General features: G+C 42.7%; 1 protein-coding gene across 20 annotated transcripts in view; it reads right to left on the bottom strand.

Moving 5' to 3' along the window:
* Positions 1-18,216, bottom strand: part of RALGAPA2 (Ral GTPase activating protein catalytic subunit alpha 2) — a 326,217-nt gene that overhangs the window by 288,633 nt on the left and 19,368 nt on the right. For 14 of the 20 annotated variants that reach the window (XR_010154291.1, XR_001712145.4, XM_063803184.1 and 11 more), the window contains exons 2-3: positions 5,413-5,523; positions 981-1,033 (exon numbers count right to left, since the gene is read on the bottom strand). The exons of 5 other annotated variants lie outside the window; for them this stretch is intronic. Coding sequence is in view for 8 of the 15 variants with exons in the window: in XM_063803184.1 (XP_063659254.1) it covers positions 981-1,033; positions 5,413-5,523 (164 nt within the window). In the remaining 7 variants the exon portion in view is untranslated. Of the gene's footprint in view, positions 1-980; positions 1,034-5,412; positions 5,524-18,216 lie in introns of those variants that run through there. One more of the 20 variants, XM_024352232.3, reaches the window with a different exon arrangement.

The following is an 18,216-nucleotide window of genomic DNA, read 5'->3' on the forward strand; positions in this document are numbered from 1 at the left end:
AGAGAAAGGGGAACCAGGGCTATTGAGCACTAGCCATGAAGCCAAGTCCTGGGCTGGAAGTTTCCCATATCTTGTTTTTTTTCCATAAACCCAGAAAGCCCCTCACCATAAGGCCCTGGAGAACTCTCCTACTGTAGGAGATCTTTCCTACAGTGCTTCCCCCTCCAGCCAGCTCTGCACCTGCTCACATTAGGCCTTTCCTTTACAGCTATAAAAGTTTATCTTCTCACACTAACCTAAGCCTACACCTCTCAAACCACAAATAATTTCTAAAAAACCAACAATTAACTTTCGGAACCTATAATTCAGTTCTGAGTGTGTTCTCCAGGTACCCGTAATCTGGCCACTTACCTAATACATTTGGACAAGAAAGACTTTAAGCTTAATAAGTCAAAAACCACACCCAAACATTGTTTCAACTTTGAAGATATGATCAATGCACACAGATATACAGATGCATAAAGATCATAACCTCACTAGTAGAAAAATATATATTAAAAAAAGTTTTTGCATGTCAGATTTATATATATATGTATTTATATATATGAGACGAATCATCTCTAATGTTACAGTACAGGAAATTTACATAAGACTTACACATCAGTTTATATAATATTTTTGGGTTTTTTAATTTTTTTATTTTTTACAGGGCAGTTTCTCAGTGTGAATATATGACCTTTTGGAGAGCAATTCAGCAATATCTGCTACTATTTAAGATGTGTGTACTCCTCCATCTAATAATTTCACATCTAGGTACCCATACAGGAAAAACTATCACACATGCTTGCAAAAAAAGAAAATCACAAGAAAATTATTTGTAGCACAGTTTGTAAAAGTGGGAGGGTGGGAGGAAGGAAGGAAAGAAAAAAATATATGTCCACCAACAGCCATTTTTATTTGTCTTCAAATAAAATTAAAGATCAAAAATACTTTATTTCCAACAAGAATTATAAAAGCTAAATAAATTCATCAAAACTTACTTCAAAAAGGAAGAGGATGGAGTCCAGCTCCTCCCTTTGTGACTTATTATTCCCTGGAATATTAAAAAATAATTAGTTATCATGACATCATTTAAACTTCAGGACACTACAAATTATGCTAAAAGGCACCTTAAAACTAGTAAGCCTCAACATACATTCATTTATTCAAAAAATAGCAAGAGGCAGTATGGAGAACACATTAGGATTGCAAACAGACAACCAAGCCACACTGCTCGGATCCACATCCAGCAGAGCTGCCCCTTGCTAGCTGTTTGAACACAGCTTCCATGTTTTCCAACTTGTTACCAAACTATGATGGGTAATTTATTCATTTCTCAACTAGTTACTTATTGGCTCAAATTGTGGCAGAATGCACAGCACAAACGAAAACTTTCTAAGTTGGTAATACAAAAAGTCATAGAGCAGATAACTATAAAAGTACTATATCTTTTGGGGCAACTGCACACTGTCCTATTGATAATAACAACAGTAATAAAACCTACAACACCTGCAGCTGAGGTTACCATTTTTGGTCCTCTCTGTGTACCAAGCATCGTGCTAAGTGCTTGGCGCATATCATTTAATATAGGAATCAACAAACCTCTTCTGTAAAGGGTCAGACAATAAATATTTTAGGCTTTGCAGGCCTCTCTTACAAACACTCAAATCTGCTGTTACAGTACAAAATCAGCCACAGACAATACATAAATAATGGATATGGCTTGTCCAATAAAACTTTATTTATAAAACAGGCAGCTATAAGCTGTGGACCCCTGATCTAACTGAATCCCCACAGCTCAATGAAGTAGATATCATTCATTCATTCATTGAATAAATACTACAGAATGTCTATATGCCAGGGATTATTCTAGGCCCTGAGGATACAGGAGTGAGCAAAACAGACAACAATCCCCGCCCCCAACAAGTTAATATTCTGGCAGGAGGGGGCATTCTATAAATGAGTGAGAAAAACAAGAAGGAATGCAGACACAGAAGCCAAAAAAGATGGTATGCAATTTTGACTGGGGAAGTCAGAGAACATCTCTCTGGTAAGGTAACATCTGAGAAAAGATCCTTCGAGGTTAGGAAGCAAGCCATATGGAAATGTGGGGGTTTGGAAGCAAGCCATATGGAAATTTAGGGGAGGTGTATTCCAGGCAGAGGAACTGAACAGTGCAAAGTCCCTGTAGCTGAACATGTCTGGCTTAGTCAGAAAACAGTCAGAGGCCCTTAAGGCTGGAGCACACAAGCGGGACAGTTGGAGAAGCTGAGGTTGGAGACTAGGTGAGGCAAAGGAAGGCAGATTAGGTGGAGCCTGAGACCACTGTAATAACTGGGAATGATAACCCGTTTGAAATTTTACAGCAGCCAAGAATCATGATTTGACCCATTTTTTTTTTTTTTTGAGATGGAGTCTCGCTCTGTCACCCAGGCTGGAGTGCAGTGGCGCGATCTCGGCTCACTGCAAGCTCCGCCTCCTGGGTTCACCCCATTCTCCTGCCTCAGCCTCCCAAGTAGCCGGGACTACAGGCGCCCGCCACCACACCCGGCTAATTTTTTTTGTATTTTTAGTAGAGACGGGGTTTCACCATGTTAACCAGGATGGTCTTGATCTCCTGACCTCGTGATCTGCCCGCCTCGGCCTCCCAAAGTGCTGGGACTACAGGTGTGAGCCACCGCGCCTGACTCATATTTTTAAAGGAGGACTCCAGCTGCTCTTTTGACAAGAAACTATGGGATGGGAGAGGGCACAAGTGTGGAGGTGGGAGACCATTTCTGCGGCTAATGCTATAATTCAGGTGAGGATATCAGGAGTTTCAGTGTTACCAGTGTAGGCAATGAGAACAGGCCGGTGATTCTGGATGTATTTTAAAGATAGACCCAATAACTCCGGAGTTTTGGCCTGAATAACTGCAAAGGCTCAAGTTATCACAAGATTATTTATTTCATTATTCCTTGTAGGCATTTTCTTTTATTCTTTTTTAAGGTACAGTGTCTTCCCTGCACTCCAATCGAACACAGATTATACTAAAAGCAAAAGACTTCAAAAATCTCACTATTTTTATTGGTTCTTCATTATGATTCTTTGCAGTAGATTGCAAGAATGGCCACAATCAAAGACCACCACAGTGCCTCACCCTGAATTCCTTCCGCTCCATGCTTGACAACTGCCTATTCTACAGGAGCAATCAGGGCATCTGACAAGGGGTCCCTTGATTTTTCCTCTCCACCTCAAAATGTCTCCATATCTACACTATCCCCTTATCTGCTCCTCCTTACATAGAAAGGTCACCTGTACGCTCCTCTCCATGTCTCTTCTTTTTCCTTGACCTGTCTCAACCCACTTCCCCCAACACCTGCACCATTAGTTATCTCCCCCTCCAGCTGACCCACTCCTCAGTCTGCAAACAGGCCAATGCATTCCTCAATAACCTTCCCGTGACCAGGGTGAGATACAATCTGTGTCTTCACATCAAACTTTCTGAAAGGATATTCTCATGGGTCATCTTCACCAGCTCACCGCCCTGTGACTCCATGTCCATCTGTTTGGCTTCCGACCTGCTCCTCACCTACAGCCTTTCTCTCCGCACTCACTAACAACCACACTGATGAGCTCTTACTCCCCAGCCCAGCTGCACCTCATGCACCAATAGGCTGACTCTACATGCCTTCAATTCTCTCTCCCCTGGGCCTCTGTGACAAAACCCTTTCCTGGTACCCCTCCCACTACTCCATCACTTTCCTTTGCATATACCCAATAAAATAAGGAATTATCTAAAAGTTCTGACCATCACTCTCTTTCTCTGTATATACTTTTTCCCTTGGCAGTAGCACGATTTCACCTCTTTTCTCCCAAGCTCCAGTCACCTATATTGTACTGTCCAGCCAACACCTACACCAAGGTATCCCCCACGCACCTCAAACACAGACTGCCCAAAGCCACTCTCACCCTCCTGCCTTCCAAATCTGGCTCCCCTCCAGGGTTCCTGCTGCTAATGGCACCTCACAAAGCAGACTCAGTGTCCTGAAAGCATCTTTGACTTCTCCCTTTCCCTTATAACCAAGTCTCATAGATGGTAGACCCACTGAGACACAACACTTTTCTTTTCCCTTAACTACTGCCTCCCTGGATCAGGCATCACCATCCCTCACATGAATGACAGCATCAGCCTTCCAATTGGTGTTCTTGCCTCTGGTTCAATTGCTACTTTACAAGACACTTGTGATAGTAACAAACACTTTCAAGAGCTCTAACCACCTCCAGAACAAAGTCCAAACTCCTTAGCCTAGAATTCAAGGCTCCTTGCAAGCATTATCTAATTTCCTGCAAATCTCTTTCACACACCTTTGCTGCAAGAAAAACAAAATGCATTTCCCATACATGTCGTAAGAACAGCCCTACCTTTACTCATGTTCTCCCCTCCAGCAGCAGTGCCGCTCTCTTCCACCTGAAATCCTGCTGTCCTTCAAGGTCCATTCCCAAGGCCACCTCTTCCCCAAAGCCTCATCTATATACTCAGCAGGAAGTCATCTCTCCCACTTCCCAAGAACCACAGAATTCTGTCTAAATCTCTCTTACAGAACAACTGACTTTTTAACTTTTTTCACAGTTATTTATGCATATGGCTTATTTTTTAAATAAATGAATGACATCTACTTCATAGAGCTGTGGGGATTCAGATTCAGCCCACAGACTACATGAAAATGAAAGAAGATGGTGACAGCAGCTACTACTTACTGACCATGGACTATGTGTCAAACTCTGTCCTAAAATGCTAGGATACCTGTGAACCTGTTTAACGCTGACAGGAGGAAGCCAGCTCAGAGACAGATTAATTTGCCCAAGGAGAAACAGCTAGAAGGGTGGGGCCAGGTTCCCAACCCAGTCTGGCTCCCCAGGCTACACTATCCTACCACTTAGGTGACAGGATGTATAATGTATACAGAACAGAATGTATAATGTGACCTTGTTGGTTTGATTTTCAAAGAATATAGTCACAAACATATAAACATAATACATTAATAATATATCTGGAAGGAGATGCAGGAAATCTTTAATAGTGGTTGCCTCTGCAAGCAGGGCGAAACAGACACTTGAGTTTTCATTTCAGACCCTTTTATGGAATCTAAGTTTTTTTAATAGTATGCATGTATTACTTTTCTTTCTTTTTAAGTAACTTACTCCTTTGAAAATCATGCTTTCTAAGGGTTCCTTCTGCTATTTTTGCTAGCCATGTGTTGTTCAATTAACATCCGTATAAGTGAAAGCTCAAGAGAAACAAAGATGCCACCCTGTCCACCATGCTCTCACAGCTTTGCTAAAGGCTTGGCAAGAAAGAAAGCTTAAAAATGTATAATTTGTGGCTCATGATATATACAACTTATAAAAATGCCCGAATGTTTTAAAAAAAAAAACTACTGAAATGCTTACCTTTTAATTTCAAACTATTTTCCAGTGTTATAAAATTTTCATAGAAGATGAAATATATCTGAGAATAGTTGGTCTCAAAAAACTGCTTAAGATCATTTGCATCCACATTATCTGAAAAGAAAAAGTTTCCATTTATGACAATTCACTTTATAAAATCACAAGAATTTAGAAACAAACTTCTCGGAAAAGAAGGCAAGTACAACTAGTTTCATTCCCTTATAAGACAATACAAAACAAAACAGTATTCCTGTTTGTTTATTCTCCACCTAAGAGAGTTCTTACTTGAACCTTGAGTACCACCCACCACTCAGCCCTGCTCAGGAGACTGTGGGGCCAATTCAGGGAGGTCGGAGCTGACAGGAGCCAGCAACAACAGACCAGCTAGACGGCTGGAGGTAAGCGGGGGCGGGTCTGGGGAGGGACATGACTTCCTGTTACGGGATGAGGAAGTAGAGGTTCATGGAGGAGGCAGTTTTTGACACAGGCCGTGAAGAGGGATGGGTTTGTACCTCTGAAAAACAACTTTGCTGGTGGAGCTCCTAAATGGACCAATTTCTGCTCCCTCCCCACCAACATAACTCTCTGGGCATGAAAAGAGAAACCAGCTCAAGTGAACTAGCACATGCTCCCCAACCACAAGCTTCTAGATGACCTGCCCCCACTCATGTATGGACACTGTAGGATCTACCATGTGTTCCTAGAGTTGCCCCTCTTGTACTAGACTGTTTTGCTAAACCACAGACTGCGGATAGATAGGCGGGGGTGTGGGGAACTTAGCACAGTGACAACTCCCACTGGGGCTGATTAGCAATACAGCCAGTTCTTCCAAGGTCCCCGATCAGCCAGGGTAAAACCTCACAATGCTGGGGGGTCAAAGTAGTTATCCACTGTCAACACACCTTTGTACATTTTCCTCAGTAAACAAGGTTGTTTGTGCCATTTACAGAGTACTGACCAAGGAGTTGTCACTTCGGGAGAATACACTAGCATCTGAGGAAAAGTAAAAACAGCTTTCTGGAGCCAGGCATTGTAGCTCACACCTATAATCCCAGCTACTTAGGAAGCTGAGGCAGGGTAATCGCCCGAACCCAGGAGTTTCCTGAGGCTACAGTGAGCTATGGTTGAGCCACTGCACTTCAGCCTGGGCAACAGAGTGAGACCCCTGTCTCTTAAAAACAAAACAAAGCAAAAAACAAACAAACAAACAACAAAAAGCTTCCTTAAAATTCTGCAAGGATTACTCAAGAAAAAAATGTGTTGCTCTTCAGTCTGTAACAGTGTGGTACCAATTGCTTTTGCAGTCCTAACACTGTGAATCTATGTGAACATACATATTATGATTTTCAAATTATATAACGTTAGCAATAATGCAGATGATTCTGAAGAGTTGTTTTTCTCTGATAATTGTATAAGAGCTTTTCATGCAAAAATGTGCCCTGGCTCTTTGAAATAATGCATGTAAGGTGCTTATAAAGTCTTATGAGCTGCCAATTTCACACTATATTTACTGCACCAAAATAAAACTGGGCACACTGCTGTGAAAATTCCTAGCAAGGAACAAATTTACTGTGTGAAAGCAGGTAGCAATGAAACTAGTATCACCAACCCACATGAATATTAACATTCCTACGCGCTATACAATCTTGACAAGGAATCCTTGAGTGCCTTGTGGAGAATTTGCCAGTTCCAAGGAAGAGTTCAGTACACTTCAACTCTAATGCAAACTGCTAGCCCATCTACCACTAACTGAGCCCTCTTTCTGAAGCCAGCTTCACTCAGCTGGCTCCTACTCACCCTCACTAGTCAGCTAAAACATCCCCATCTTACCCCCAAGACTAGGTCTGCGCCTCTGCTGTGTGGCCCCCACTCTATGCTTCCCTGTCACAGAACACATCACACTTTACTTAATTCTGGTGGAATTCTGATTGAATTCCTGACTTAATTCTGATGGAATAATCTGTCTCGTCTATGAGACATATTCCCTGCCCTCACAGAACCCACAGTCTATCTCGTGAATCATTATGTCCCATGCATCTAGCACAATATTTAGTTCAATATTTTCTTGAATGAATTAAGAATCCATGAATTAGCCTACACATACAATGATAAAATAATGACTACAACTTATAAACCTACAGGGAAGAAATAGCCTAACCCTCAATCCTTGGGGCAATCAAAAGACAAATCTCATCTCATCTCTGCTGAGGACTTCTGATTTCCATCTGCAGCCCTGACATCTCCCACTGTGGGCTCTAGTCTCAACAGACTGCTGCCAGCTGATTTCTCCACGTGAGGGTCTTAAAGGCCTCTCAAATTAAACACGTCCACAGGGAAGTCCTCCATCAGATCCTATTCTTCCTTCTGGCTTTTCCGTCCCAGTAAGTTGGAACCCCCATCCACCCCGCTGCTCTGGCCAAAGCCTGGGCATCATTCCTCACTACCCATCCCCAGTATGCCATTCTGTTAGCCTGCCTTTAACACGTACGTGTTCCAGCCCTGGACTGCTTCTGCTCTCCACGGCCCTGCCTGGTCTATGTGGCCATGAACCCTCACACAGGCTGTGACCTCTGCCCATTGCCTGGGTTCCCTGCTTCCACTCTTCTTGCATTCCCCAAAGTGGCCAACTCGAATATTTAATAGAGTCAGTCAAATCAGACCACTCCTCCACTCAAAACCTTCCATCTGCCTCCAGTAGTACTTAAAATCCGAACTCTTTACCATGGCTGGGCAAGTCTGATTTCCCCCACTCAACACGAACTTCACTGCACACCACTCTCCCCTTCACTCCCTATCCTCTAACCACTGTGGATTCTTTCCATTCCCCAAACTTCCCAAACATATTCTTCACTTGGGGCCCCTGCAGGATGCTACCCCCACTCCCAGATCTTCATGCAGCTGGTTCAGTGTATGAGACAAAGTAGCAAATGTAGACACTATGTCTGTTCATCCTGCTTACATAACAGCAGAATTGCACAAAACCCCTTGCCAGCAGAATTTTACAAAGCCCCTGACTCAAAGACTCGGCGCAGCCCTTCAGAAGAATGCCCTGAAGATGATAAGCAGGATACAGCACCGGTTCCCACATCTCCTGCCTGAATCACCGCATTTTCAAAAAAGATACATTCGTCTTAGCCCTTGCCTCTTCCTGTATATAAGATAATATCTGACAGGATTAATGACTACGCCTCTATAATCTATAACCAGATGGACCCTCACACCCAAACCTTGGTAAGATTTTGCTCTAATGTAACTTCTGAGCACACTTAATGTAACTTCTGAGCACATGCAGAGTGCGCCACCTGTATATAAACTGTAGGCTAAAGCACTACTTTGGAGCAGTCTAACAGACACTCTCTGACTCTCCCTGGTTGCGAACCTCAGCAAGACTTCTGAATAAAACTAACTTTAATTTTTTTAATCAACAGGTCTCCTCTTTCAGAACCTGGATCACACATGACTTCCTCAAAGAAACCTGCAAGTGCCCCCATGTGTCACTCCACATTTCCTCCTCCCCCCGGCCCTCTCCCTTGGTAGGCTCTGCAGTGAACGTGCCTCAGACACAGAATGCCATAAGCTGGCAAACAATTTCTCTAGCATGGAGGATGTGGGTGTGCTGATGCAGCAAGCTGGCACAGAAAGCTACTGGGAGATCAACAAGTCCCCATCTTTCCCCCCCTTATTCCCTCATTCCCTCAGACACTCAAGTATCAGCAAACCAAACAAAGAGGGTCCTCAGCATGTTTAAGGATCCCTCTTACACACTGAGATGTCCTCATGAGCTCAAAAGTCCAGGTAACAACCACCTTTATCCTCAGCCATCCAATATCTTTCTTGTGGATAAGGCATTGGTGGTGTTGAGCTTAAGTACTCACTAACAAGACAACTAGATACATTCCAGGGAACCCAAAACACAGTGAACCCAGAAGCATAGCATCTACAGCACACTCAGTTTATGTACATGTGTTGAGAACTCCTCAGTGGTCTGGGCACCCTCTTCACGCAATTCCCCCTGACAGCACTTCAGAAGAGTTGAAATCATCCCTTTATTAATTTGCTGCCTCGTTGTCTGGCTGCTAGAATGTAAGCGGCATGAAGGCAGAAATCTCATCTGCTTTGTTCACTGTTGCATCCCCAGCCTGAAGAACAGAGCTTGGTACAAGAAAGGTACTTAACACATTTGTTAAATGAATAACCAAATAACAAATATCAGATATTTTATCTTTAATTCAAAATCTAGAATCATTTCTTGATTTGTCTTTTTTTAAAAGACTCATCAGAAGAATATTTATAAAGCAAGCATAGGTCTCAGGGAAGACAATCACAGGCAATGGAATTTAGCAACCTGCAAAAAGAAACACAAGAAAGGATCAAAAGCCTAATTTTTAACAAGGCTAATTTCAAGAAACACAGAGATGTAACAGGAAGGCTTTGCTCAATTTAAAAAAAAAAAAAAAGACAACTATGACCACAAACTTCCTTCAGACAGGTATTCTTGACCCACTCATTCAAACATTTACTAGCCCCCATCCATGTCAACAAGTGCGGTGCTAAGCTTTAAAAAATTCAAAGAGAATAAGACCCGAGGCCCTCAGGGGTGCACATGTAAACAAACAAGTAACAGAACAGGCACCATGGCTGAAGCCCATGCGGGACACCAAAACAGGGAGTGGATAAGGCCACATGGGGAAGCTAGGAATGCTAATGTCATACATTTATGTCATGCGTTATGCTTTAAAGGAAATGTTCATGAGTTTATTTTATTTGACCCTCACCATAGCCCAATGAAATAGATGGGCAGGTGTGATTAAGAGAAAGAAACCTCAGGGTCAGGATCTCCAGTGACCTGCCCAAGGTAACACAGCCTGTTGGGGATGTCAACAGAACCCCTGCTCTGGTCCTGCGACTCCATAACTGAGTGGTACAAAGGGACAAATGGGAATAAGTCAGTCGGGAATATAAAAGAAATAAATCATCACCTTGAGGATGAGCAGGAGAGCCAGAGGAGAAAGAGCAGGAGGAAAAGCCCAAGGTAAGAAACAGGACTGAGTGACACTGAAGAAGCAGCTCCTGGAACTTGCCCCACAGCCTCTCAGGGCTGTAGGGAAAAGGGAGGGAGGGCAAGGCCACGCTCCAGAGTCCAGATGGGAACCCGCCTTTGAAGGGATGGCTTCCAGGGTTTGGCATGGAATGGATGCTAGCACACTGGCTTACTACTATTACAGAACTCAGGGAAGCATGTCCAAATTAACCACAGAGAAGCAAACGGCAGACAGCCTGGCAGAGCTAGAGGTCATTTCTGAATTTTTAAAGAAATCTCCTTTAACTTCTCATTTTCCTGCACCACCAACCAAAGATAATCTTCTACATACCACCCAAAATCACCCTCTTCCACTCCTTTGTCCAGCTAAACCTCTTGTTGATTAAGTATTTCTACACATCTAGCTGGAAGGCAACAGCAAAGGTTGAGGGCAAAACCTCTGGGGCAGACTGCCTGGATTCAAATGCAGAAGCCACAGGACCTTGGACAAGTTATTTAAACACTCCAATCCTCAATTTCATCTTAAAAATAGGGCTAACAGGCCAGGCATAGTGGCTCACACCTGTAATCCCAGCACTTTGGGAGGCCGAGGCTGGTGGATCACTTGAGGTCAGGAGTTCAAGACCAGCCTGGCCAACATGGTGAAATCCCAACTCTACTAAAAATACAAAAATTAGCTGGGTATGGTGGCGCATGCCTGTAATCCCAGCTACTCGGGAGGCTGAGGCAGGAGAATTGCCTCAACCTGGGAGGAGGTGAGATCGCACCACTGCACTCCAGCCTGGACGACAGAGTGAGACTACATCTCAGAAAAAAAAAAAAAAAAAATAGGGCTAACAATGGTTCTTACATCACAGGGCTGCTGTGATGATAAAATGAGCATATGTAGAATGCTTATAAGAGCTTCAGTCCGCATTATAGAAATGTCAGTAGTTTTAGAATTACTTTGCTCCTAGCAAAGGTCACTAATCCTAATACAGCAGTAAGTACTACCAGTATACACACCCACAAAACCAGTGGGATTATCCACCTATTTCCTTCCACATATAATCCTCTTCAATAGCAATTCTATTGCTTTTTATTTGGAAGGGTCATAACACAGTCTCACAAAAACCTGCTTCAGCAGACCCCTAGAAAGCACCAAAGGAAGGAAAAAGTCCTCATCTCACTCAGGAGCCCCAGTGGGATGCTATCAAGGGAGGAAGGAGCTCGTGTTCAGTTCTCCTCTAATAGGGAATGACCCCCCTGCACCTTCTATACTGCCTACACCCCTCCATTCCCAAGCCAGAACTAAGAGCCATCCAAGCCCTGCCTATAGTCCTGTGTGTAGATGAAGATAGATGTCCTTTACTATTTTAGTGAAATTCCCTGGATAATGGCACTGAAGGCCTGATGATCAAGATAACAGGCTGGTGATAGGAAAAAGGGTAAGTGAAGAATGTAAGGCAAACTTGACAACTTAATAAAACAGTCATTCAGAAGCACTCAGTGAGAACAAGGAAAATAATGAAGTGCAAAAGAACTAGTCAGACACAAGACAGAAAATGCGGACAAGGATGGATATCATTAGTAATGCACCATTACTTACTTATAGGCTAATATGATTCTGGTGATTTCACATTTAAACAGCTGCCTAGGTCCCTGGGTAGTTTGCAGAAATGCCACAAATCATTCCTTCCTTCCATCCACACATTTGGATGGTGCCCAACCACAGTGATCCAGGACTGATCTCCTGACTTGCTTTGGCCAAAAAGGCCTTAAAAATGTGGCAGTGGTTGCTGGGAGAGCCCCAAGTAGTTGCTGATCCAAGCAAAATGAGAAAATTCATGAAAAGCTGAACCCAACCCACCAGTCTGGAGCCAACCCCAGGCAACCGTCAGTGAGAAGAAGAACCACCCCAGCGAATACAGACCCAACACAGTGAGGGAGAAAAATGGATGCCTGTTGCTGTAAAGCTCACGGAAGCTGCTAGGTTTGGGAAGGTTTGTTATGCAACACTATTATAGAAATGGTGGTGCGGAAGAAGAAACTCAGTACAGAACAGCCTCACTGGTCATAAGAGCCAGCAAACCTATGAAGAGATACCCCCAAGTATAACACATCATCCCCTCCATTAAAGAAGGAAAAGCAGGAAAAATGAATCCAAGTTACAGAGGCTGCCCACTGACACAAACTTTCTGTCAACAGTGATCCATGCTAGCCAGAGTGAAGGCAGGAATTCCTTTTCCTGACACCAGCCAGTATGTTTCGGTACCTCCCGTGCGTGCAGTAATGTGCTAACTGCAGGTTAGAAGCTTATCTACATCAGGAGGCAAAAACCTACAAAATAAGACTTTCCAGATTCAGCAGGCAATCAGATCATTAAACAGGAGGTATACCAGGGATGACTGGCTTTAATGGCCAATCAACACTCTTATCATCATCATTATTAAAGAGAAATTCACATCTGAAAAATGCCTATAAATACAGACTTTAAAATGTCTCCTGGAGAATCACTTGAACCCGGGAGGCAGAGGTTGCGGTGAGACAAGACTGCGCCACTGCACTCCAGCCTGGGCAACAAGAGCAAAACTCCATCTCAAAAAAACAAAAAAAAAAAGTATCCTGGACTGATTATTTGCAAATACAAAGTATTCATGTGGATGAAAATACTAATTTACAAAGCAGAAAACTTAATGCATCAGACAAAAGACTCCAGCCCCAGTGCTATCATGGCATGAAACTCGAGATCTGGTCAAAGATGCGGTGTCACAAGCCCAGGTGGGGAAGGATGGAACAGGAAGTGGGCTGTGAAGGAAGCACAGAATCCCCTTAGTCCCCTTAGCTAAGCCCTAGTCATCCCCACAAGTCAGTTCACAGGTAAGGACACCTTGCCCAGCTCCTCACATACTGCTCTTAGATCCCCTCCTACTTCTATACCTCAGTCTCCCTGACCAGACTGTTAGCAGAGAGTGTCAGGTCTCCATTCAGCCAAAGCACAGGTATTGAATACATGTGTACTAAAGAAACACATCAAACCGCAGAATTTAGATATATAGAGAGGCTTCATAATTAATCCTTTCAAGCATTCCTGAAGGTCACAGCAAATAACAAAAATGATTTTTTAAAAATCGAGGTAAAACCTCTTACAATAATGGACCAAAAAAGATTCCTCCAAATCAGGAGTCAGGACTACTACCCTAGATACAGATGATAAATTACTAAAAGTAACAAGCAATGAAGGTCCACCCTGCAGCTAGTATTAATTTCTAGTAAACAGTAACATTTTCGAAAGAATGATGGAGCAAATGTATGTTCATCCCTTAAGTTACCAATAGCATTCATATTGTTAAATTACCTTTTATATACCATCTATTATATAAAAGTCTCTATGTTATGTAAGAAAAATCTGAAATCAGAAACATCCTCCTCAGCACTAAAATTTTTAAACTTGTTGATATATTTTAAGTGAATTTATGTTAATTTAATTATATTCTTTTACCTTTTAACAACTTATTTTTTACAAAACAGCAAGGAATTATCACCATCATATTTGTTTTACACACACATATATATTATGCCTGCTACAAATGTAAAACTTAAGGCATAACTATGAGTAAATATTACCAAAATCACACTTTCTAAAAAATAAAATAAGACAGGAACAGTGGCTCACGCCTGTAATCCCAGCACTTTGGGAGGCCAAGGCGGGCAGATCATGAGGTCAAAAGGTCAAGATCATCCTGGCCAACATGGTGAAACCCCGTCTCTACTAAAAATACAAAAATCAGCTGGGCATGGTGGTGCACGCCTGTAATCCCATCTCCTTGGGAGGCTGAGGCAGGAGAATCACTTGAACCCGGGAGGCGGAGGTTGCAGTGAGCCGAGATCGCGCCACTGCACACCAGCCTGGTGACAGGGCGAGACTCCGTCTCAAAAAGATAAAAATAAAAAAATACAATACGTCCTCAGGCCCGCAATTTTCTCCTCTCAATTAAAGTGAGGAAAATTGGTAGAGATCACAAAAAAGACTCTTAATACAATTGTTACAAGGAGTTTCAAAAATTAAAGAAAATTAACATAATCACTCTCAGTTAGGGAGCTCACTCCTCCTGCAGATTCAGCCAGCAGCTCAGGGCAGAGGTTCCCTCAGTTCCTGGCCTGTCATCTGAGTTCCATCCCACAAACCGAAATACCAGCAGCAAATCCCTTCCTGGATTTTCTGCTTCAAGAAAATCCACCCCTAACCTCACTCACCCTTCCCCAAACCTTCCCTGTCCACTACCCCCCTCATCTCTGTCATATCTTTTTCAGTCTAAGGTTATTTATAGAATTTCTGCAAAGCTTTATGAACCCAAAGACATAAGTGTATTCTACAAGTACACTTGTCTAATATCATCAAGATTTCGTATTTCAGAAAAATTCTCTGAAGTATTATACCTTCAATCTGCACCCACTTTAGCATAAACATCACTGGAAACATTTGATATGGAATTACTCCTGAAGTCATCCAGAACTTAAGTAATAACGTACTCAAGATAACCCTGGCCCCTCCTTTAATACACAGCACCCCACCAGAGTGATGGGAGATCCTCCCCTTGCTCCTTGCAAGACCCCCCATTCCCTCCTCCTTGCCTAGCTACCATGAGCTGCCTAAGAAACCAAACTCAGTAAGGAGACTATAATTAGAAGTAATCATGGACCACCCCCTAGGTACACATCAGGAGATATCCCATCAGGCCTTGCACTCAGGTTTCCATCCATCTCCTGGGAAATCCAATTCCCACATGATCTTCATCTCTGACTGTCACCCCCACACAGCTCTGGGCATCACTAATCTCACCCTAGCTTCCTCACCCTACCCTCCCACCCACTATATCCAATAAAGCTCACCAAATTCCATCTTCTATGCCACCTGTAAAGGCTGTTTCCTTTCAGCTGTACCTGAAACCTGGAAGTCCCCTCAGCACACTGCTTCCTTGCAGTCTGCCTGGTAAGGCTTTTGTCTTCCTCCTACACTCACATACCACCAAGCCTAAGATGAGACAGGTGGCCCTCTTGCTCCCCACTGCAATCTCCAGACCATTCTGGTCCTTCCCTCACACACAGAGTGCTCCTCTGCTGCTCACACCATCTACCTCCAACTACATCTGTACCAACTTTCACTGACTGGAGTTGCACAATATTTCCCACATCCCAAGACACTCTCCCGAAGATTCCAGGGCCCGACTGTCTTTCAGTATATTACTAGCACTGTCTTCACTCCTGGTGGTTTCAACATTTATATATATGATGCCTGACTCCCCCATTTCTAATGAGGTTGCCCTCTACCCTACCTCTGCCGCCCACACCCACAGCCAGATCCTAGACCTGATGATTACTTACAATCTCCCCACCTGCAAGCCTCAGTTTCAAGAAATCCACTCTCTCGTCACCCGCTATTTCTTATCCTTCCTGCCCACTCCTTCTGGAACCCTAAGTCCAACAACTCTTCAACCTTACTGGGTCCTTGAATCCAATAACCCCACCATCTTGTCACTATCTCTGATGCCCCTCAAGTCCTCACTTCCCTTCTTTCTCAATTTAACTTCCACAGTTCCTCTTTTTACTCAGTCATTTCACTGTCCTTCAACCCCTCTGCCTCTTTCTCCCTCTAACGTATTCACACAATAAAACCCCAGTCTCAGTTTCAACCTGATTCAATTGAAAGTATTTATCAGAGCACAGGCCATGTACTGGATACAAAAGATTTTTTACAATTTTGTATTAAATATTTAATCCATGTGAAAAAAACCAGTTTTGTATATACATAATTTATGATGTATAATAAAACAAACACCTTAAATCACCCACCCAACAAAAGCATCCAGTCCAATCAGGCTTTGACACCACTCCCCGACACTGCGCTAAGGAGTTCCACACCGCTAATCCAATGGCCAATTTTCACTTCTCTCCAGGGCCAATAGCGGATACCCATGTAATCTGTGCCCAAGCACCACTAGCCTGGTCCATCAGAAGGAAGGGGAGCCTAGAACCCTGACATAAAACTTCTGGATGTATGTTGGGGCCTAAAGTGTATATTCCTATTCCAAGTGATATAGTTTGGATATTTGTCCCCTCCAAATCTCTTGTTGAAATCTGATCCCCAGTATTGGAGGTGGGGCCTGGTGGAAGACATATGGATCATGGGGGTGGATTCCTCATGAACATCCTGGTGCTGTCCTTACAGTAATGACTGAGTTCTCTATTCATTCCCATGAAAACTGATTGTTACAAAGAGGCTGGCACCACCTCCTCTCTCTTATCATGTGACGCCCACTCCCCTTTGCCTTCTACCATGAATGGAAGCTTCCTAAGGCCCTCAAAAGAGGAAGATGCTGGTGCCATGCTTCTTGTATAGCCTGCAAAACCATGAGCCAAATAAACTTCTTTTCTTTATAAATTACCCATTATTCCTTTATAGGAACACAAAGGGACTACGACCATAGGAAATGAAACAAAGTCATCTTTTAGCTCCACTGACAGGTTTGTTTCTTACATACAATTACAGCCATGTTGTACATACTTGTTTAAATTATAAAAAAATTTTCCATAAATATATATTCAAAAATTTATCATAACTGACCATTTATTTCCACAAGCATTCTTCATAGTATTTTAAACTAAAAAATGAGCAGCCTGGAGCAGACACTGTTGCTTTCTCTCCAGCTCCTTCACCTCACCCAGCAACCACAAACAGACCCTCCCCCTTCCTAACAGAGCCTCCATTTGCTCAGGGATCTCCTCCTCCACAAAGCAGTGCCCCTCTCGGAAGCTGGCCTGTTCGCAGCCCCAGAGGGAGGACCTGATACTGCTGAGCCAATTATGGTGGCAACATGCTCCCTGCCAGTGACTCAAGCCTGTGACCCAATGCTGATCAATACAAAACAATAGAAAGTCTGATGAAGATAGCTGAGAAAAGCTTTACTGATTTTAAGGAAGAAGTGTCCCTTTTTTTCCTGCCTTTGGATATCATTCTATCTGGGTGCAATGGCTGTGGGCATTTTGCCACCCTGAGGACAAACCTGCCACACTAAGGATAGCAAAGCCAAGAGGTGGAAAGCATCTGGACTGTCAACATCACCGAACTCATGAATTAGCCAACTCTGGGGCCTCCCTGCCTTGGGACCTCTTTTTATAGGAGAAAGAAATTCTTATTACTTGCTTATATTTGAGTTTTTTGTTACTTACAACCAAAAGTATCCTTGTAGGCAGAGAGCTGAAATAAAATTTGCCAATTCCAACAGGAAACAAACACTAGTGTCAACTGAAATGATCACAGAAATTATAATATTAATCCTACTTCATTTCTGAAGGCATATTGTTTTCATTTCTTTATTCCTATAAAGTAAACCAGATGTAGAACATCAAATTCTTAGAAATCAGATAAATAGTAACACTCCGTTATCCAGGAGTGATAGTCCTTGTGTAAAAGTAATTCTGTATAAAGATATAGTCCAAATACTTAGTGTTAAAGTTTTTAAAAGTAGAGCTATTTTTACTTAACATTTTTGACACACGTTTCTCAAATACGGGATTCTAAAACTTTGTTTTTAACAGATATCAAATACCAATATAATCAAACACACTATAGAAACTGATATCCAAATCAAATGTGAGTTATATTACATTTTAATATATTTATCTATCAGGAATCAAGTTTCATCAGACATTTTAAAGTCAATGCACACTTGGACCTCCTTTTCTTGATCTGAATTGGAGCTAGCCTACATTATAATCAAAATCGC

Source organism: Pan troglodytes, chromosome 21, assembly GCF_028858775.2.
Source record: "Pan troglodytes isolate AG18354 chromosome 21, NHGRI_mPanTro3-v2.0_pri, whole genome shotgun sequence".
NCBI lineage: Eukaryota > Metazoa > Chordata > Mammalia > Primates > Hominidae > Pan > Pan troglodytes.